Source organism: Condylura cristata, unplaced genomic scaffold, assembly GCF_000260355.1.
Source record: "Condylura cristata isolate star-nosed mole 26May11 unplaced genomic scaffold, ConCri1.0 scaffold00002, whole genome shotgun sequence".
NCBI classification, from domain to species: Eukaryota; Metazoa; Chordata; class Mammalia; order Eulipotyphla; family Talpidae; genus Condylura; species Condylura cristata.
This window is the reverse complement of record NW_004567103.1, coordinates 37,771,210-37,794,070: the sequence shown is the minus strand read 5'-3', so window position 1 is coordinate 37,794,070 and position 22,861 is coordinate 37,771,210. Positions and strand designations below refer to the sequence as shown.

The 22,861-nt window shown below is 36.1% G+C and overlaps 2 protein-coding genes across 2 annotated transcripts in view; both read left to right on the top strand.

Annotated features, from left to right (window-relative positions):
• Positions 1 to 12,524, top strand: part of PPP1R1C (protein phosphatase 1, regulatory (inhibitor) subunit 1C) — a 94,504-nt gene extending 81,980 nt beyond the window's left edge. Inside the window, exon 5 of the mRNA XM_004674468.2 lies at positions 12,041 to 12,524. Within this exon, the coding sequence (XP_004674525.1) occupies positions 12,041 to 12,129 (89 nt within the window). The 3' untranslated portion in view covers positions 12,130 to 12,524. The remainder of the gene's footprint in view (positions 1 to 12,040) is intronic.
• A 9,508-nt stretch (positions 12,525 to 22,032) lies between these two features.
• Positions 22,033 to 22,551, top strand: LOC101624536 (centrin-1). Its single transcript, XM_004674466.1, has one exon. The coding sequence runs from the start codon at positions 22,033 to 22,035 to the stop codon at positions 22,549 to 22,551; it is 519 nt and encodes a 172-aa protein (XP_004674523.1).
• Positions 22,552 to 22,861: the final 310 nt, after the last annotated feature.

Below are 22,861 nucleotides of genomic sequence, written 5' to 3'. Positions count from 1 at the left end.
AGTAATTGACTATTCAACAGATGTAATCTTTCTTCCCACATGCTTTTGGTGATCATATTTTCTAGGGGGAAAAAACCCTCAGGACTAAGGTCATTTGCAATTTTGCAATAATATTGGTGCAGGAAGTAGTTCAGAAAGATGTTGGAATTCCTAGGACGTTTCCATAATTTATTGAGAAAGTACTTCAGAATATTTGAAACTAGAAAAATGGTTGCCTTATTTCTAAGTAGAATTAATCCTGCAATTAAATGGGGAAAAGGGACAGTGCTAGATAATATGATGTGAGGAGCCGCTCCAAATCCTTATTTGGATTTCCACCTGGCATGAAACTTGGGTTAAAATTGATATTATTTTGGACCTTTCTTCAGATGTATGAGAAAAGAATCCATATTCTTCAAAGGGAAAATCATTAAAATATTAATCATGTTATATTGCTGAGACATAGTGGAAATATCCTCAAGAAATTGCTCGTGACTAAAATCATGAAATCTTGGCCCAAAGGTAATGAGAAATTGGATATCAAGAGTGGGAAAAGAACTAGACTAGGTAAGCAGAATTTTTGAGATCTCATGCTAATTTTGATACTGACTTATCAAAGGGTCTTGGGCAAGTAGTTTAATTATCAGCTGAAACAATTTCCCCAATAGTAAAATCTCAATAATAGCCCTTCTTTTCTGTGTTATGTAAAGGCTATACTGAAATGTATGTTTGTCATGAAAATTGAATAGTGCTATAATAATATAAGGGATTACTACTATGAAACAGAATGATAGAATTAAGATCAGGCTATGCTCACAATGTAATAAAAATTAGGTGATTGGGAAAATATAGATGAACCCAAAAAATGTGGAACATCAAGAATAATAGATTCTGTAAACCACATTAAAATAATGAGGAGTGGCCCTCCCTGGTGGCGCAACGGGTTAAAGCACAGCACTGAGAATCTAAATTAGATCCCCGCCTGCCCCGGAGGTGACCACATGGCGTGGCAGACCTCTCCTGACCCGCCCGCTGCTCCCCTCAGCAGTGTGCTTCGTTGATCTGCCTGTTCTGCTCCCCACTCTGTCTCTGGTGACGCTTCTCACCGCCCCTGAGCCTCTGGCTGTACCCCAGTTCTGTATGCATAAATAAATAAATCTTTAAAAAAAAAAATAATGAGGAGTAAGTTAAAGATCTGACTTATCCGGAGAGAAAGAAAAAGCTTATCTTTGCAAAGAAAAGGTTTTTCTTTGTTTTATCTTCCTAGAGTCTTCAGGAAGGCTTTCTTTTTGCTTTCTGCTCTCTTTCTGCTTTCTTGTGCTATCAATACCCACAATTTTGCTAAGGTAAATCTGAAGACGCTGACTAATTTTAATATCATAAATACTAGGTTGAATGTTTCTGAACAAAATACTTATTTTAGAAACAACTCTTTCATTTGGCTGTTTATAAATCTATACAAAGAGAGTTGAGCATAAATGTTGTGGGTTTTGTAGTAATAAGATTATTACTTCAGGAAGCAAGGAAAACATGATTTTGACCTCTGAACTATAAGTCTGTGATATTTAGCCTTCAAAAACTGCCACTCCTACAAGGAAACAGTTACTGATTTGTAAAAAAAAAAAAAAAAAACAAACAAACAAAAAAAACCTAAAATTTCTCCATTACCTTAATTCTGGTAATGAATCTAAAATTTAGATGTTCTCAAAGGGTACTCTAGAAACATAACAAAGTATTTCCCATCTTTTCTGGCTCCCAGCTTTTTATAACTTTCACTCAAAGTGGAAGTATGCTACAGGAATCATCTGGTAGTTGTTTTTTTTTTTTTTTTTTTAAATGCAGTGATTTTTTTTCTATACTTTCAAGTTTATTCTTATTTATGGGGTGGGAATGTTCCTTTTAATTGCAGTAACATGGCTTTATGCCATTGTTTGGGTTACAGCTGTGCATCATTGAAGGGTGACATGGGTTTACCTTGATAGGCTATACTGGGTTTATTAGCATCAAGTAGATTTTGAAGGGGCTGATTTATTTTTATTTTTACTTTTTACATTTAAAAAGACAGGTTTATTAGGAAAAGGAGAAAGGAATAAAGAGAGATGCCTGCATAATCACAGGCAAGCAAAAAGGAGACTATACTAATAATGGTAAAACTTTGGCAGCATAGTGATAAACAGGTTATAAAAATGAGACTGTGGTTGGCTAAAGAGAACATAAGGTCAGCTGGAAGGAGCTCTGAGTTCTAACCCTGGTGCTACCAGTAAATAATTGTATTCCCTTTGTCAAGTCATTTCATTGTGCCATGATTTCCCCCACACTGGCTCTCTTAATTTCCCAACATTGCCAGGAAAGCCAGCTGAAATAGGCAACATAAATACAAAAGTACTTAGTGAACTCAAAAGCCTAACTAATAAATATCCATAAAAACAAACAAAAAAGAAAAGCCAAATAACAATAAGTAGAAGGTATGGGAAAACGAAAGGAATAGTCTCTTCGTCTCTCATTTCTTTTTTCGGCCTTCTGCCCCAAAAGGAGATTACAGAGAAAACATTGACAAGAAGGGAGAATAGATTAGTTAGGACACTGGGTTTTGCATATACATATAAATATATAAAAACTAAATCCAGTTAGTTTAAACAAGGGAAATTTATTGAAAGACTAATTAGTTATTTCATGTCAGTGTCTATCTTCATGTTTGCCTGTTAGCTTCACCAGTCTCAGGGTCCTTTCTAGACCTGTTGTCTTCTTTAGTAGGAAATCTGGTCATTCAGAGCAAATATTTTTAACACTTACACCATCTATCATTTAAAACTCTGTTGTGATGACTTGTTTTCAGATAACAAGATCATGGGGGAAAACATATGATTGGCCTGACCCTGAGTGTGTCAGTACCCCCATTTTAGTACAATGACCAGAGGGTAAGTTAATACAAGAGCTAGATTATTTTTCTCCTATGTTTAGAATGGGAGGAGGAGTCCCCTGAGGAGGGAGGAGAACAGTCATTCCCTGTAAGAAGGCAGAATAGAGAGCATTGCTGCAAAGACTGGCCAGTGGATAACCATTATCAGCAACATTAACATCTCAGGATAGTATTACTTTTTGAGAAATAGGCAAATATTTAGAAACTTTGACAACTCTCGCTCTTACTTCTGCCCACTCTAGTTATATTTTGGTGGTAGTGCTGCTGAATTACCAGAACAAATAATTTCCAACTAAAAAAAAAGGATGTGTTCTAAAAAAATGATTTGTAAGGGGCTGGGGGCTGAGATTACATAGAATTAATTTTTTTTAAAGGTAAGTTTATCGAAGTAGAATCCATAATATGTCTAAATTATGTTGCAAACAGTCCATGTCAATAGCCAAATATGTAGTAGAACATTTTTTCTAAACAGTCCAGCTCTGAAAATCATGGAATGAATGTATTTTATCTCTTAGTGGTTTTGCACTAGCAACAGGCAACCAGGTTGTGGTTGGATAAGAGAAGGCAGGGAAAGGAACTCCAGTGGGACATACCATGACCTACGATTTATTCACCCATTGTATCCATGGTGGTAAGATGTAGAAAGACAGAATAAATGTCCACCAACCTATGTCCTACATAAAATAATTGCTACTTGTTATGTGACTTCAGAAAACAGTTCTTGGTTTTCACATCTTGAAATGAATAGGATGGAAGGTGTGTGTGTGTGTATGTGTGTGTGTGTGTGTGTGTGTGTGTGTGTTGGGAGGCAGTAGGATGGCCTTTTAAATTCCAACTGACTGTCTGAAACTCTTCAAATCCTAAAAGGTTATGTTTCTATGACTGAGATAAAGCATTTTCCCACAGCACTATAACTGCTTTAAGAGAAGGCAGTTCTAGGCCAGCAGTTACATAAAGAGGGGGCTAAGGACCGTGGAGCAGGAATATAGGCTATGCTCCTTAGATGGCTTCTGCTCTATATGGATCCTGCCTTAGGAGAATCTTCTAGAGGTCCAGGGAGTTCTGATCAATCTACTTTTTTGAGCCTCACTATAATAGCAAACAAAAGAATGACAAATCAGGATTGCAAAATTGATGCACTTGCTTTTATTTCATTTGACTTCAAGTACATAATGTAATTTTGATGTTTTTAAAAATACGAAATTTTGATATTTATATAAAAAATTCATAATATAATTCAGACAACATAGTCTAGTAACCAGATGTATATGTGAAGTTTTATGAATTTAAAAAATACTGTGATTATAAAAAATGGTGGCTACATTTACTAACACTGAATTGTATATTTGAAAGGTGCTAAGAGAGTAAAAATATTCTCATCACAAGAAAAAAATTTCAGCTATATGTGTGACAGATGCTAGCTAGATTTATTGTAGTGGTCATTTTGCAATATATAAATATATATGCATATATATCTCCAAATATTAAAATATTGTGTTGATCATCTGAAATTAATGTTCTATATCAATTATAGATCAATTTTAAAATATTATTGATAAGTATGTCAGAGAGTGTGCTTGTTATTGTATATATAAATTTATTTGGAAATAATAACAAATGTCTACTTCATGACTGCTTTTACATAGAAGGGTCTGTGAAAGCCCATGTTCCTTGGTGTTAGTAAACTGGTGACTCTTTCTATGTTAGTGTATCAAGCCACAAATAATAGTCCTGTTTATCACATATCTACCTACCTAGCCAGTTATACATCTGTACATAACCCATTATCAGTTATATATGTATAGTTTCTCAGAGTAGCTTCTATAAGTTGAACAAGAAATAAAAGGGTGAATATCTAAGTAAAGATATGTAGACTAAATGCAGAGTGAGTTTGAGGAATAAATTGATTTCAAATCATTTAACAGGCTTCAGGCCACAGATATCTTCCAAAAAATTCTTCCCCTCAAAATAAGCTTAAGCAAAAATCAACATAAGTTTTTGGAAAATTGTGCATTCATTTTTATCAATAACTTAGAAGCTTCCTAACATAGAGTTAACAGTAAATATTGTAGATTAAAACCTACAACCTCTAAAATCTACAGCCCAATCTACAGTGAAAGACTGTTTTCCCTTACAAGAAAGGAATTTGGAAATTCAAATTCTATGACGTTAGGTCAAAAATTACAATGTCTGAGGGGATCAATGGGAGTTTTTCTAAGTTTGGAATTAACAAAATGTCCCAGATAACTAATACTAATGTGTTAAGGAAAAAAAAAAAATGATGCTAAAGTAAGTTGTTTTCCTAGTTGTTATATTTGAATATTATAGGATAGAAGTAACAAAAATTGTTATATTTTGTGAAAAAACTTCTTTACCATGTTTCTACTTCATGTAAACAAAAGCTGCTACTCCCTGTAATTTTCAGCACATAATAATTCCGTTGTATCAAATATTTCAAAATTAAAAAGAAATAAAGGCACTAGTATCAGCTTAGCTAAGGAGAATTTGTTAAAGAGCTATGCAAAGGGAAGAGAGGTTGTGATTTTCAAGTGAGAGACAAGTCAGACAGACCAACTGCAGAGAAGCAAATCAAAGAAGAAAGTAGGTCAGCAGCCCCTTGGCAGTGCAGTGACTTGCTATTATTTAAAGGGATGGTCAGAGAGTAAAACTTCCTGTAACCAAGAATGCTTAAGAGAACAGAGCTCAATCTGACAGAAAAGCCGTGACTGAGCAAAACAGTTGCAAAGTTCAGAATCTGAACTACTTGTTCTTGGGTCAGACGGATGAGAAGGCAGAACAGTCTCGTCATTCAGAAGCTTCCGGGTGGCCAGCAAGCTGAGCAACGAAAAACAAACTGAGCTGAGACCCTCCACAGAGAGGGGAGGAAACCACCCTCAGACATTTTTTTTGAGTTAAAATGCACCAGGCATCTATGATGTTCTGACGTTGATTGGTCAGTGAATAAAACAATGTGTTCGCTGATTTCATGTAGCTGACATTCTAGAGAGGTCAACATACCACAAGTCCATAAACAAATTGATATGATACAGGACCTGGGAAGTGTTCTTTTTTTTTTTTTTTTTAAATATTTATTTATTCATACAGAACTGGGGTACAGGCCAGAGGCTCAGGGGCGGTGAGAGGCTTCACCAGAGACAGAGTGGGGAGCAGAACAGGCAGATCGACGAAGTACACTGCTGAGGGAAGCAGCGGGCCGGCCAGGAGAGGTCTGGCTCGCCATGTGGTCTCCTCCAGGGCAGGCAGCAGGCGGGAATCGAACTCATGCGGAAGTGGCTTCAGATTCTCAGTGCTGCGCTTTAACCCGCTGCGCCACCAGGGAGGGCCGACCTGGGAAGTGTTCTTTAAGAAAAAAACAAAATTAGATAACTCACAGCAAACGGATAGAGTAAGGGAAAGAAGTCAGGGCACTCTAGATGGGGTAGTAAACAAGGCCTCTCTGGCGTGATGTCATCTGAGCAGAGACATGACGGGCAAATGAGAAGAAGGAACAAGTTACATGGTTTGCAGTTTCCGTTGTTATCAGAGGGTTTCTCAGTGAGCTTAGAATCAGTGCCGGGTGCTTTGCTTATGTGACTGGGCGTGTAGTGGTCTCAGGCTATGGCCGTCCGCAGTGACTGGGGCTTCAGTAACAAAGTGCCCTGTCTGGTGGACAGAACCTTCTCAAATGCCAGCACAGTAGATCATTCTCTGGATACACTTTAAAAAACACAGACAGCATTTGTTTCTGTGTCTGTAAATGCAGCTCTTCTTTCATTTTATTTTTAGTGCTTTCAGGGCTAACCACTGACTCCTGCTGATTGATGCATTCTTTATTTTAGATACACTCTTGTGTCCGATCAATGGCAGTCCAGTCTTGCAGGCTAGGAGCCATTCTGTCTCTGGCTAAAGTAAAATTGTCCAACACCATTTAGCTCCATTATGTGTAGGCTTAAAATTTTAAGTCTACATCAGAGTTTATGGAGAATAAATTAGCATCAGAAGAAAAAGATTGTATTAAGAGAGCAATTGACTGTAGAGAACAAAGGAGGCACTCAGGCTACCAAAGCAATCTTTACCCTAGTTGAGTAGCAGGAGTCTTGCTATCTATCTATCTATATTTATATGTGTATATTATATATAATATACACATAATGTCTTTATATATTTACATTTATTATATATATAAAGATACTAATTGAATTTATACTTCTAGCAGGAGCATGTAAGTATGCACCCTCCCTAACTTTTCCTTACTACTAAACCTTTTACTATTAACTACTAAACTTTTTATCTACACTTTACTATCAGGCATAAAATTTAGTAAAACATCAATATATAAGTAAAAATATACCCAAGATATAGAACATTTAGGAATATTTATGAATAGCAGATAAACATTCCACCCCTATTTGTTGGAAACGAATGTCTGTGGAATATATTTGCAAGTAGTTTTCTCAGCTAGTACTCAAACTTGCTGTTGGCCTGGGACTATCCATTAGTTGGATACATATCCATTAGCTCAATACATAGCTGTCCCAATAATGATCTTCCACACTGGAGCTTTTCTATCCCAAACCAACTCTCATTGATTGCATGATTTGTCTGATAGCCTGTAACTCTTCTTCACTGAGTTAATTTGCTTTATGTGCACACTGTTAACTCCTTGACTATGTTCCCACCTGATTTGTAGCTGTGTCTCTCCCATACTCAACACACACTAAGGGCTTTATTATATTTTATTCATATTGATTTATAACTACTATGTCTTGTCTCCATAACTAGCTAGTATTTTTTCTGTCTCCCAGGGTCCCAATCTCAAGTCTGAGCACATAGAGTGAAAAGCTGCCTTTTTTTTTTTTTTTTTTGAATAAACAGAATTGTTTGTAAGTTAGTTTTGTTCTAGAAATGTTCTAAACAAGGTTAAGTTCTACATCTTTCTGATTCCACTTTTTATTAAAAACAGAAACAACAATAGCAAAGACTAAAAATTATACATAAACGAATTTGATAAATACAAAGAAAAGGGTCATAGGAACTTGAGTCATATCTTCTTAGAAAAATACCAATGACAATGAAAGTTTGGTTCCTGGTGACCCAGGTGAAGAGTGCTCAATAAGAATTAGAGGCCCATATTCATGACAACATGGATAGAACTTACAATAAGGGCGTGCTAAGAAAAATAAGTTAAAGGAAAAACACTTAGTGATTTCAGTCATCTTTGGAATATAGAGAAACAAAACAAAGGAATGAACGAAATCAAACCTAAACAAACCCTAGAAATCTGATAGAATTAAGGTCACCAGACAGGGCGGAAACCCAATGGATTATGGTGGCAGAAAATAGACGGTTGCTATAGTGTGATAACAAATTTGAAGAGGTATGAACTTATAGTCCTGAATCATAAACAGTGTTGTAAACCAATGTTACCTCAATAAAGGAAGAATTACAGGCCCAGGTTGTGTCTCAACCTAATAAAACACTGCTGTGTGAATTTAATCAAGTCACTTTGCCATCTGAAATCACTTCTTTATCTTTAAAAGCAAAGTGATTAGACTAGGATTCACATTCATAATTATGTGAAGGCCAGAAACCCTTCAGAATTCTGCAGAAAATTATGGACCTTCTTCCTGGAGAAGGTATAAATATTACTTTAATAGAATTCCAAGATGGTCACAGTTTCTCTAAAATTCGCTCACAGATATCCTAGCAGACTATCAAATTATTTCTAAGATCTAAAATGTGGAGAGAGAGAGAGAGAAAAAAAAAGGAATCTACTTACATTTCTACTTTTAATGTGAATTAGCTTTAAAATGTGGATTTGTGCCACATGTCATTTGAAGTTATAGTTGCTTTTTTTTGGGTAACTTATAGTATTCACCAAAGAATAAATTTTTTAATAGAATAAAATATCTCCTCTGTGGAATAATAACATTTCAGGGCCAGTGAAGTTGTTAGTTCGTTCTGCTCCTCATTTTAGAGGTCCCTATATAAACTCAGAGACCCCAATTTAGCTGTAATTTCAACATATGCAGTGATGGAGGCTTCACTCACATGTTTATTGTTGGGCAAACAGAAGGAGTGTAAGAATTTTCTTTATATTGAGCTATAATCCTTCCTTACTACATAAATCTAAGTTATTGATGCTATTTTTGCTTTCAGGAGTTGCATGATAAACTTTATTTTTTCCCTCAGCTTTTAGGAATCTAAAGAAAGGTAGATCCTTTCAGCTCTTTCAAATGCTAAACATCCCAGATTTACAGACAATTTTTCTAGAAAAGTGATTTCATAAGACTACTTTTAACTGCAATTACCTTCTTTAAAAGAAATTTTGAAAAGCAGAGTCCAGAATCAGGGAGCATAGTGCAGAAAAGTTCTGACCACCCTAGTGAGTGAGCAGTTGACTCAACAGCTGGTTCAGCTGTCACGAAAGCCACTGTTACTGCAGAGTATATGTTCATAGAAGCAGGTAATTACTTGGCCATGTTGAAATTGTCAGCTTTATGCTTTAATCTTAACATTATTGTATCTACAACCAAATGAATACTGCTGCTGAGAGAAAACATAGACTCAAAACACAAATTAACCAGCCATTTATTACCTACTAGAAAGTTGAAAATATTAAAAGAAAAAAGAAAGTTGAAAATAATCTGAACTACTTTGATAGCAAAATAATTTGTGGTTCTGCAGAGATGTTCTGTAGAAATTGTGTGTGTAATAGCTCTCTGATAATTTGTCACCAAATCCTGCTTCATCAAGACCTCCCCAGGTTTACCTAAGTGAGTGATTTTACTTTTAAAAAAGGCTTTCTCATAAATGTTGTGATCTACATTTAATTTAAGTTAGGGTAAGCAAGTAGACCTATACTCAAACATGGGAAGTAGTTGATTAGTAACTAGTAAATGGGACATTTTGGTTACCATTTTGTTAATGTTTGATCTCCAAACACAGGCAAATCAAAGTTGGTGTTAAGTCATTAACCCAAATTGTCTTGATCATAACTCCATTACTGTGAGTTATTTTGTGGATGAAAGGAATGAACTCTGGAGTAAATGAAACCATTGAAAACCCAGAGAAGTACAAACAATTTCAGCTTAGGTAAAATAGTGGCAGCTGGTTCAATAATTTCTTTCTTATTTCAGAGGAAATCCCAGCATCCTCCAAACCAGTTAAGTGTTATTCTAAACCTATAATAAATCCTGGAGAATGTGGGAAAAGTCTAGGGCAGCTTGCAAAAAGTTAATAGAGGAAATGAATTGCAATCTCTTGACAATGGAATCTTATGATTAGTTAATTCATTCAGTGTATAGTGAAGGATTATGGTGCGTTAGAACTTTTCTGGGAACTATATTATCTTTATAACCTTGAACAAATCACCTGTCTTCTCAGGGTCTAAATTTTAAAATCTAGATATTTAGCTCATGGAATTATGAGAGTCAGTGATTCATAAGACTAGTAGACTGCTGATTGGAACTCATGAAATCCCTTACCTTCTCTTTAGCAGTTAGATCCTTTTATTTTCCCCTTATGTAATTTATAATATTCAAGAAGTTCTATTTCTTAATAACAAAGATCTCTACAGTCTTGGATCAACAGGAATTACAAGTGATCTGTGTTTGCAGATGAAATTAAAGTATTTAAATATTATTACAACTGATCAAATATTTTTGAAAGATAATCCACCAAGTCCAAAGATATTATTCTTTGCCAAACAGTGTTCTGAGGCTTGCTGACTACAGCACATGCAAATATATGCTTTTTTTTTTCAGCCTCTGTTTCATAGCAAGTATGAGTAGTGACTTCCTTTCATTTACCCTAACAGAAATATTTTTAGTAATACTTAGAATAATTTTATTAGCCTATTTTCTGAAGTACAAACTATAAAATTTTCTAAGTTCACTATATACAGTGTCAGGTAGTATCAAGTTTTAACAGAATAACCAAAATTAAATGAAAAATGATTTTACGGATTGAGTAGGATTGTAATATATTCTCCAAATTTGAATGAATAAGAAACAATCCAAAAATATATTGTCATGGAACACCCAAAGTCATATAGCAAGTTGTTTATTATTTTGTTAACTCCACCTTTTTGTGTGTGTGCAACAAATATTAGCAAGTACCCATTATTTGCCAGACACTGTGGCTGGGACCCCACAATGAAACAATGTGTTCTGACATCAAGAAGCTTACTCTAATGAGAGAGATATGTAAATAAGTACAATTCTATAAGGTAATATACACAAGAGAAAGTAATGCAGAAATAAGAGCAAAGTAATGCAGAAATAAGAGCAAGATCTCGCTAAGTCTATTTGGGAGTTAAGGGAACCTTACAGAGGAGGCAAACTGAGAGCCGAAGGATGAGTGCAGATTATCAGGTAGGCAAATGGGAACACAATATTTGGCAGTGAGAATAAAAAGAGAAAAGCACCAAGGCTTGAAAGAGCTTGGAGAGAGAGCTATCGTGGCAGAGTAGGTTAGCAGAGTTAATGTGTAAATTACTGTGAATGGGGCACTGGGAAGGATTGATGAGAAAGGAGGCTGAATAAGGTGTAAGAGAATAGATCATACAGCTGTGTAACAGGCAGAAGCATGCCAATATTTTTCTCTTGGTAGATTATGGGGGAAGCTAGTGAAGCATTTTGAATGCACAAGTTTCATAATTAAATGGGAATGTTCTGATGCCTCAAGAAGACTGACAGTACATGAGTCAGTTGTTTACAAGTTACAGAGATGGCACACACACTGCTTTGTCCCAGGGATTTCAATGGTTCTCTTTGTAATAGAATTCAGGTTGCCAAAAGAAATATTTAAACTAAATGATATATCAGAATTACCATAAGAGCCTATGAGCAGATTTTAGTTAACATACAAGACTCTGTATGTTTAATAGACTGTGATGTAATTCTTAATGGAGAAGACTTAATTATGGAAGACGACCTGTCTCTAATGGAAGTTTGGCTGTATGTGCTTTTATTCCTCAGTGATTTAAAAGGTTTACATAGGATTACATTGTTGAGATTCTTGGAGAAAAGCACACATACACTTATGAAACCTTTCCACTCATTATCTTTTTCAGTAAAACAATGAAAAGCTATCAGAGACAATTTGTACTTAAACTGAACATATATTTTATCATTTCAGGGGTGAAGCATCTGAAAGGCCAGAATGAATCAGCATTCCCTGAAGAAGAAGAAGGTGTAAATGAAAGAGAGGAACAGTGGGACCATTAGTTATCGGTCCTCAGCAAGAAGGCTTCTCGGGAATAACTGAACTGTTGACTTTTCTGGATATGGAGCATCACGGAGCACCACTGCTTGATTCCAGAAGCATCCTCCATCTCTGCTCTCTACACACATACCGTAGTAGTACACATCTGGGAAGCCCTCTTTGAGTGAACTTTAGAACTAAGTACAATGGTTCCATATTACATATAGTTAAAAAACAAGCATTTATTTTATGGTGATTTTTCTTTTTAATGACATACAAATTTGCAAACATATGAGTGTTCTAACTTTAATACTGCAGAGCTTAATCCCTGTTGTCCCACTGATGTGATTGCCTTCTAAGGTCAAATGTAAATACTATTACCACTTTAAGAATAAAAAATAAATGCATTTAGTCATGATTGTGCGTCTGGGTTTGAATTACAGAGAGTATCTCATGGAGCTTTGAAGTTAAGAACTGCTTTTATCATGTTTCTGTGTTATCAAGTCCTCAGTGTTTAATTTCCAGTATTTATTTCAAAATGGAGAAATGTTGGCTTTTTTAATGCAAAAAGTTACCATATGTTAGTCTTTCCCTCCCCAACAATACATTTTTTTAAAGTAAGGATCACAGTATTCTCTTTATTTTCTAAGATGTGAAGAATAGATTTCCCATCATTTCTTCTTGTTATTTGAAAGAAAATGTTAAATATATATTAAAATATGCCGAATCTCCCCTGTGACTTGTTTTGTTTTTACTTGAAATATGAGCCATCTATTTGATATTGCATTTTAATAAGTCATTAGCATTTTATTAATCTTCTATTATAAAATGAAAAAAAATCCCACTGGTTCATACAGATAGTCATTCCAATATTATAATCCAATATTTTTTATGAACATACCCCTAGAAAGTCTCTTTACTAAAAGTTATGGAAATAAAGGAAAGATAACTTCTCTCCTATCGAACTAGCAGAGAAAAGAAAGAATTTGTATGAAACAAGTCTTTTCTTACTTATTTATTGAATATAGCTTGGTACTTTAAAATTTGGTCTTCCAAACAATATTAACTTATCATTTCAGTCTAAAGTATCTGCATTATAAAAGTTAATCCATACATTTTTGATAGATGAAAAAGAAATGAAAAGCTTCCTTAAAAGCTAGTGGACTAAATTAAGACAGTTTAAAAAAATTAAATGTAAACTCATTGTGGGATCTTTATATCAAGATTTGAAAAGGTAGAACAGTTGTCTTTGAATATAAATATGAATTTTATAGAGTGATTAAGAGAAATGTATGGATTTGTAAGAGAATGATATAGAGAAAAGATCATTTTCTTTTGTATATTTTCTCCAAGAAAATAATGCAAAACTCATTTATAAGTAGTATACATATACCCCTTCCTCCCTCTGTTCTCCCTCCTTCCCTCCCTCCCTCCCTTCCGTCCTTCCCTATTTCTCTCCCTGTCACTTTTTTATTTTGTTAAGCTAGCTTCAACTAAAACTTTCAGGACTTTCTAAACCACCTGCTATGACTGTTTGTTTGATTTCCTAAGCCTCTCTACTTAAAACCTGATTAAGGCACATATTTGTTTTAAGTAATTTTGAATTATTTGTGTTTGGAAAATTCCTGATGCCCCTTGAGATACCCTGAGGTGTTAAAAAATAAAATCATATGTCCTTCCTTTTCCTTAAGCTGGGCTTTTATAAGTGTTTTTTCAAAGGACTCAGAGAAACAAAAAGAAACCAGTGTTTTTGCTGATTTTTTAACATTACTTGGGGGAAAATGATTAGCTTAGTTTCTGGATTCTTCTATTTTGATCTCCATTCTTAAAAATACAACAAGATTAAAAGCATACATTTTCCTTAGGACATGTTAGTTTCCTCTCGTTTGTTCTCTCAGAATACAGAGATCACAATTAAAAACATAAGTTTTCTTTGGGAAATATGTTGATTTTCTCAGAAATTTGAAAGAAACCAACCAAGATAATGACCTTTCAATTTTCTTTTTTCACAATTATAGTTTATGGCAACTCTTTTTAAGAATATACTGTTAGTTTTCATCAGATGAATGGGCAAAGACAACTTCAGACCAAAGCAAAACCCAAAACTTCTTTCCTAGACTACATTTGTAATACAATGAGTAGTGGATGGACTTGGAGTTTCTCTAACTTGTTTCCACAATTATCCTCAATAAGATTTTAGATGTAGTTTCTTCCATTTTAGAATGACTACTACCATACCTACCTACAAGGTTTTTGTGAAAATTAAATCAGATAAAATGCTTTGCTTAGTGAGCATCTAATAACTGGTGCCTATTATTTTTAGCGTGAGAAAGGACCTTAAGCCATCTACCTAAACATTATCTGACCCATGGTACCCATGATCCATGTATTCAATGTCACAGACTGGTGAGCCATCCCTCCAAATAGTTTTAGTTACCCAAACCCACCAGACAGCCCCACCTGTTAGTGCATGATACTCTAGTTCCTACCCTGTAGCACAGCCATTTCCTCCTAACCGTCTCGTCTCTGTGATAAGAGCGTCATCCATTTCTCCCAACCTTTTCTCATCACTCTGATCATTTGTTTTTTGGATCCTTTTCAATTTGGCTTATCAAATGCAAGAAAGTTCATGGCATATATAAATTGGGAGTCATTTATTTTATCCTACTATGCATGAGAAACTGAAACATAGACATGGCAGGGGATAGCAGAGATTTATAGCAAGTTCTCAGAGACAATTAATTGGGAACAGTTTTTTTCCTTCCCAAAATATCCAAGGAAGGGATCATTATAAAAAAACAAAATTCTCAAACTATTTTCTGTTCTTAAAACTTTCACTCTTCATTTCTAATAAAAATTTTATTGAAGTGGTGCTGCAATATGTAGATTTCTAGTTTCAGCATATGCCTACACTCCACTGTGACTTCCACCAAAGTCTAGTTTTCATCTTCTACCACATGCCCACTCTCTTTATTCCCCCCCCTTTTTTTTTTTTACAAACACCCTTTTGTTCTTACAGTCTAAGAATTTTTGTTGTTTTATTTTTAAATTTTCCTCAAATGAGTGAAAATTTACAGCATTTGTCTTTATCCATCTGACTTATTTCATTTTAAATTTTAATTCAATTCTACCAATGTTTTCTATGTTGTAGAAATATTGTTTTAAGTTGGCAAGGACAAAATATATTTACACTTAGAATTACTCTTCTATATTGAAGGTACATAATGTGAAGATCCACATCAAAAAGCAAAGACTACAAATACAAACTGAATGATAGAAAAACCACATCTGAATACAGACATCTTAACATTCTAAAAGAATTAAGTATGAGAGGATGAGAAATTTGAAGAAAACGAATGAGGTACTATATTTACTTTTATATGATATTGTAAGTAAGTTACTAAACTCACAAACATCCCATATAATTCTTACCACATTTGTTAAATGTTTCTACTTTGCAATTTTGTGTTAATAAAATGAAATCATTTACCGGATTGCATAGGTACCTGGTTGCATTTTGAGATATCATTCAGTTATAAACGCTCCTTAACATATATATCGCAAAACCCCTACATTCTGTGGACATTGATGCAGTCACCTCCTAATGTCATTTTATATGTAGTTTATACAAATAATGATGTGGTTTTATGAACATAGTGTTCAACATTCTATGAGTGACCTCTCCCTGCTCTAATAAACAAGAGAGCAAAGCTGTCTGTATAGACTTGAAGTCTGTGAAGACTTGAAGTCTGTGAAACAGCTATGCAAAATCTGCTGCCTTCCTGTAAAGCCAGTCTTTGTGTCTCTACCATTCATTCCTTAAAAAGGAAGGGATTAAAGCCCAGCATTGTCTTCCTTTTGCCATAGATGGCATCAACATACCTTTCAAAATAACTAGAACCAGAAGCCACCCTCTCAACAATAATTGCATTCTTAATGTCAATGACTCACTGTTCCTACCTATATAAACTAAATTCAAACTCGTGATTGCTGGAACAGTTTTCACAAAGCAAAATCCATTGGAGATGCTTCCTAGTTTAAAATCCTTACTTTAAGTAACTAATAAGCACAATGTATAACTATCATTGAGACTTTCATTCCAGTTAGTAGAGAGAAGATGAACAGAAAAGTGAGGTAGAGAAAAAGTAGACAAAGAGGTAACTGTAAATAAAGAAGCCTGGGAGTTTGCATGCATAATTTACATCATGCAATAAAATGTCCAGGACTGGAATTAGAGCTCACAACACCAATCAATGAGCATTCAGATATTTTTCATTTTTCTTTACATTTGCCAAAATGTAACTTCATTGTCCCAAAGAGAGGCTACTCCAGGCAGCCAACCTGTTTCATGAAAAAGAACAGTGGGAGAGGGAAAGAATCATAGCACAAAAGCCAAGTTAGCCTACAAGCCTTCACTAAAGTTTCATGGACCTGAAGTACATCAGGAGAACACCCTTGATGCAAAGAAGGTGGAGAAAATAAATATTTTTAAGCAGGTACCTTATTGTCTTCCCGTTAAATTGGGTTCTCTTTGTAAGGTACAAAGAGAAAATGGATATTAGCTGAGACAACAGTTTCTACTTCACAGATGAGTAGAATTTAGGAAATTTTCTCTTCCCTACGCATCAAAGGAAAGCACAGGTTATTTACAGATGCCAGTGAGTTGAATTCATATTCCTTAAATATTCTTGCTACTTAAATTCCATAAATTAGGCAATGCTTATGACAGAACTGTAGCTCAATGGACCAGTTGGATATATTAAATGACCCTGTTCTGTTTTTCATAGTATAATTTTGGATCATTTTTAAAAGTCTACATTAAAAACAAGAGACTGATATGCTAGTTAATTTTTCAGCAATAATGAATAAATGTCTATGATGAACTAGCTATTATTTAAGTGCTAAAAGTACAGGATTAGCAAGATATTTAAAAGATCTTTAATCCTGATTAGTTTGGTGTTTGAAGACTGATCATAAACATGTAAATCAACAAATAAAATCATTTTTGAGAGTAATACATCCCAGGAAGGAAATAAAATAAGGTGATGTGGCTGTGGGTGGCACTCTCTTATCATGGCTGTGTGACTCTGGGGATCTCCTTTAATCAGGTCATAACTTAAGATCAGTAAATTGTCCAGATGGTCTTGCAAGTCGCCTTCCAACTCTAAAATCTGTTTATCCTCTCTAATTTACTTCCAGGAATTGCAGACAAGTAGCAAAAGAAAAAGAAGGGCTGGAGGCAGAAAGTAGCAGCATTCAGGAAAGATGGCTTCAGAAGAGTATTTGTCTGACAGCTGACAGAAGAAAATTGTTTGACTAGAAACACACACACACACACACACGGATGATGTGTGCGTATGTATGTATTTATGTAGTAATATTAGCACTGTAGCCAATTATATTTTCTGCCTTTTAAAACTTTCCCTTAGAAGATTATCTAAATAGTGATGATCAGTTGTTCTTTTTGTTGTTATTTTAAGGTTGAAAAGTGTTTCCAGAAAAAAATTCCTCCTGTAAATCACTAATTGGATAATTTATCCTAACACACAAGCTTTGTTGCTGTTAAGCACTGCATACCAGATTTTTCCCTTTACAGAAATTTATGTGACATGGTATTAAATTCTCTGGAACATTTCCACTCTGTTCTGCAGTACGAAGTTGTTTTCTTTTTCTCCTCCAGGTGCAATATGGATTGATAACAACCAGAAGCTGACATGTCAGTGCTGTGCTTCTACTTGAGTTTGGAAAAATACCAACACAAACACCACAACCGCCATCACCTCCATCTCCATCATGATGTATTATCTTCTGCCTGCACTGCTTTCTAAAGGCTTTTATATACTTAATGTGTAATATTGACATGTTTCCCAGCAATTGTTCCTTCATTAGGTTTTTTCATAATCTTTGATGTTATGCTATTTGCCATGATCTTCCTTTGGTTTTCACCTATTTCTTTAAAGCTAAAAGAGAGGTCCTGAATTTAGGTAAATTACAAGTAGCTCATTTTTAATTTTTCTAAGTTTGATCTATGCTTTTTCTTATAATAGAAAAGCCTATAAATATTTTTCTTTGTTTCTTTTCAAATTTCATTGTTTTATTTACTCTTTTGCTTCTATTTCAAATGCCATTGGTCTGAATTCAATTTTGTTCTATAAATATTGATAGTCAATAATGGAGGAAAAGAATAGAAAATCTGAAGGAGACATCCCAAGGTTAAAACCTGACTCGTGCAAGGAAGTGGGGGCAGAAAGAAGTAACATGACCATTAACCCAGTCATAGAGACTCCTATATCAGACTACTGTAGGGAATATGGAAGCACAAACCTGAGGGTAAAGATACAGAGATTGGGCCCACTGTGAGACTCCACATACTTATCCAAAATTTGCAGCAAACAGGCCACTCCACAAAGGAGTGAGTCCCTCCCAAGAGAAAAGGACTCTATCAATGCAGTCTCTGCACTGGCTCAGGTAGCAGTCCTCTGCCTACCTGTGACTATGCAGGTGCTTCTTTCTTCCCACTTTCTCCCTCCACAGAGCAGCAGCCTCCTGCCTGCCAGTGACCTGCACCTGCTGGGGATTCTCTGCTCTGACCTCCCTAAGTGGAAGCTGCTCTCCTAAGGTCTCCTACCTGGACCATGAAGGCCTCTCTCAGCAAAAAGCAGTCCCTTTCAGGGCAGCTCTTCCTGCCCACTGTGTCTGTGCAAATGTCCTTTACTCCTCCGTCCTTTTCCCTTATAAGCCTAGTCTTTAGATATAACTGAGTCTCTGTCTTATGGAGAAACTTGCCTGGGAACTTGCCACATGCCACTGAAAGGGGAGCTTTGGTGAAACCTTTCCCAGAGTGAACACAGGGAACCGGAACTCCAAAAAGATATCAGATACAGTTTCTAAATCAAACACCCAAAGTTACCCACCCCCTCATGGGTAAAAGTACCCAAAAGGGATTGGCCCAAAGCAGGGCCTGAAGGCCCGCAACAAGTCTAAAGCACCTTCCAGGGGAACTCATAGAAAAGGGTCAGAAATGGCCAGACAAGTCTGAGAGGAAAAAAGCCAAATAAAATCAAGATAAATGCTGCTATAGTGAACCTCCCCACATGTCTCTCACTCACATCTGTTTCAACCAGTCCAGGACCAAGAAGAAGCACATGCAGTTTCTTCACATGTCTCTCTGCTCCATGTGTCTCCCTCAGGTCACCTTCTGGCTCTCCATACTGCTTCCTTCCTCTTCAGTTCCCCTCCAGATTCTTCCTCTCTGCTCCGCTCCACCTTCCTTTGGGTGGGGCAGGGAACCTGGAACCTCTGCTTTTCCTGGGGACCCCCCTGTTATATTCTTGATAGGGAAAATCATAGGAAAAAAGAAATGAAAAATAATAGCATTGAATGATGTGTTCTTTTGCTCTTCTCTTTTAGATTACTGAAATTAGTCTCAATGTAATGGTACAAGGAGACAGTCTTTATTCCTTCGGAGGTCTATTGCCAACCCTCAGGTAATCTTGACTATGTTTATCTTTGGAATGTTTTAGTCTTGGGCTCTAGAGGTTTTAAGAGTAGCTAAATGGGACAGTTTTCCTGGAATATAGGAATCTTAGTTTTCATCTATATTGGAATCTTTGATATAAAAGTGTATTTGAATCAGTTGGCTTCACTAATAGGTGGATTACAAGAAAACTGAACAAAAGATCAGGAAAAAAGACAAAATTTGCAGGCAAACTATAGATCCGAGGCATGCAGCAGGAGCCAGGGAGGAAGAGGGATCAAAACAGGAGAGGGAAGAGCACTCGGTTTAGGCTGATGGTTCATGTGTGCTGTGGTGGGCAAGAATTATGGGGACTACACGTGAGAAAAGAACTCAAATACTGTACAAAAAAAAAATGATGAAAGGGAAACAGTATATATGAGGAAAATAAGGGGCATGGTAACTTTTTATTATACAGGTTATAATCCCAGGTTTTGACTATTTGACTAAATCCCAGGAATTAGGCTTTTGTTTTACAATTCAAGTCTTTCCAGCCTTAGGGTCTGACCCTAGAAACAATTCCATATTCATCCATTTCAAAGCTCATCTGGTTATTTAGAGAAGAAAAGAAACATCTGGCTTTAGGAAGAAAGAGTTTACATATGATGGAAATTTTCTGCCCCACCCCCCAACTCCTTTAGAAGCAAAGAGTCATTCTTTGACATGTAAATGTAAAGAGTAAGTTCTTATCTATGAAAGAGTTAAGAAATGTTTTTAAATTTAGTCAATAAAAATTCTGTCTTCACAAATGTTGGTAAAATAACTTATTTCTTCAAAATTAGTACATATGACTGAAATTCTAAATGAAAATTTAGAGATCTCTGTGTCTACATGTAAGTGGTTTATTTTACAAGGGGAATAAAAAAAAGGAGAACAGGTTAGAGAAAGATGAATTTGGTCAGGGCATCCTACCAATATCGCTAGTGGGCAAATAAAGGAGGCTGAACTTGCATGTATCAGTCATGGACCCCAGCTTGGTGGCTTAACCCCACTAAGCAACTCCCCACTATGGAATTCAGTCTCCTAGATCACTTCAGTGTGGAGATGGAATAATGTCAGGGGGTACTGTTCATTCAGGATGTGGTTCATAGGTTCAGAATTTGCTCCTTACTCCAACAATATTAGAATTAATTCTATATGACTGGTTTATAAATGGCACCTATATGAATTCTAAACTCAGAAACTAATAATAGAAACTAACCTTAATGTTAGTTCAATTCATTGAATATCTAGCTCTGACTAAACTACTGAACTTTCAGTTTTATTTTTTATTCCTTATTACTAGGAAGCTAGTAAATTTAATGTCTAAGTAAAACGTGCCTTTGGTCACCTAGGAAAATTGAAGCATGTATTTTATACATTGTTAAAAGTGATTTGTAGGTCTAAAGGTATAATGTTAATAGTTTTTTGTTTTTTGTTTTTTTTTTAAGATTTATTTATTTGTGCATACAGAACTGGGTACAGGCCAGAGGTGGAGGGGCGGGCGGTAAGAGGATTTACCAGAGACAGAATGGGGCGCAGAACAGGCCAACTGAATAAATACACACTGAATAAATACACTGCGGTCAGGAGAGGGCTGCCGCATCACGCGAGTCATTTCCGGGGCAGGATTGAACTCATGCTGAAGTGGCTTTAGCTTCTCAGTGCTGTGCTTTAACCTACTGCGCCATCAGTGAAGGCCCAGGATAATGTTAGTTTTTATAGTTGCTTACAATCTAGAAATTAGGGACTTAAGGTTTTTAAGGGTTAAGATTTCTAATTAAGGTATAAAATTAAGGGTAAAGGAAAGGGGGAAACTCTGTATGTAAAGATAGTATGATGTACTTGTTAAGTTTAATGCCGGAAGACAAACGTCTACAAATCTTTATACATCATTCCTCTTCCCCTCATTTTATTTGTTTTCCCTTTATGTAAAGTAGAACATGTCACTTTTGATGTGTTTTAATATTCTTTCTTTCCTCACCCTGCATTTAATATCAAGTGATCAAATTCAATCTTGAGTACATTAAATTTACTTCAAGGTAACTGAAAAAAAAAGGGGGGGTGATTTTTGAATTAGTATGGAAAGGAGGGAGAACCGCCATATAACCCTATAAAACGGGTTAGGGAGGATGTTGACAAACGACCTAAAAATTCTCAAACAAACAGGAAGTGCCAGGACGTCCTAGAAGACAGCTGTGGCTATTAGGCAGCTCAGGTCCAGCTTCTAGAAACAGGGTGATAACCAAGGGAAGTCTGCCTTATAAAGTAAGATCTCACAGGCACGGGAGGGGCGGGGGTTAGAGGGTGCGTGCGAGAGAAGCGCGGGCAGTTGGAATGAAAGAGCAGAGGCTCAGCTCGTGCCACCAGGATGCCCGCGCAAGGACCACCGTGACCTTGGCACCGTTAAGGTAACTACCGCAAGGGGAAAATGGCTTCCAGCTTTAAGAAATCAAACGTGGCCTCGGCCAGCTACAAAAAAAAGTTGGGTCCTAAGCCTGAACTCACTGAAGAGCAGAAGCAAGAAGTCCGAGAAGCGTTTGACCTCTTTGATGCCGATGGCAGTGGGACCATCGATGTGAAGGAGCTGAAGGTGGCCTTAAGAGCGCTGGGCTTCGAACCAACGAAGGAAGAGATGAAGAAGATGATTTCCGAAGTAGACAAGGAAGGCACAGGGAAAATCAGCTTCAATGACTTCTTGGCTGTAATGACCCAGAAGATGGCTGAGAAAGATACCAAAGAAGAAATTCTCAAGGCTTTCAGGCTCTTTGATGATGATGAAACTGGGAAGATCTCTTTTAAAAACCTAAAGCGTGTGGCCAGTGAGTTGGGGGAAAACCTCACTGATGAGGAGCTACAGGAAATGATCGATGAAGCCGATCGGGATGGAGATGGTGAAGTGAACGAGGAAGAGTTTCTTCGGGTCATGAAAAAGACCAGCCTGTATTAAAGTCAACTTTTCCAATGAGCGTGTGTAGGAAAGTCGAGGGGCTTTCTAGTTCCTGTCTGTTTCGTAAAGCTTTGAATCGGAGGACAATAGGTATTTCACCTGCTCCCCTCCCCCAATTTGTCTGCTATGTCTATCTACAAATCTCTGGCCTCAAGAATTACAAAGATGATTTTTAAAAAATTTTCTATCCTTAAATCTATACTTCACAATTTAAAAATAGAGGCTCAATGGGCTTGTTGACAACCTTATGCATTATATTTTCTTAAAGAACAAAGCATCAATCTTTTAAAGTTGCTGCTTTTTCCTAATT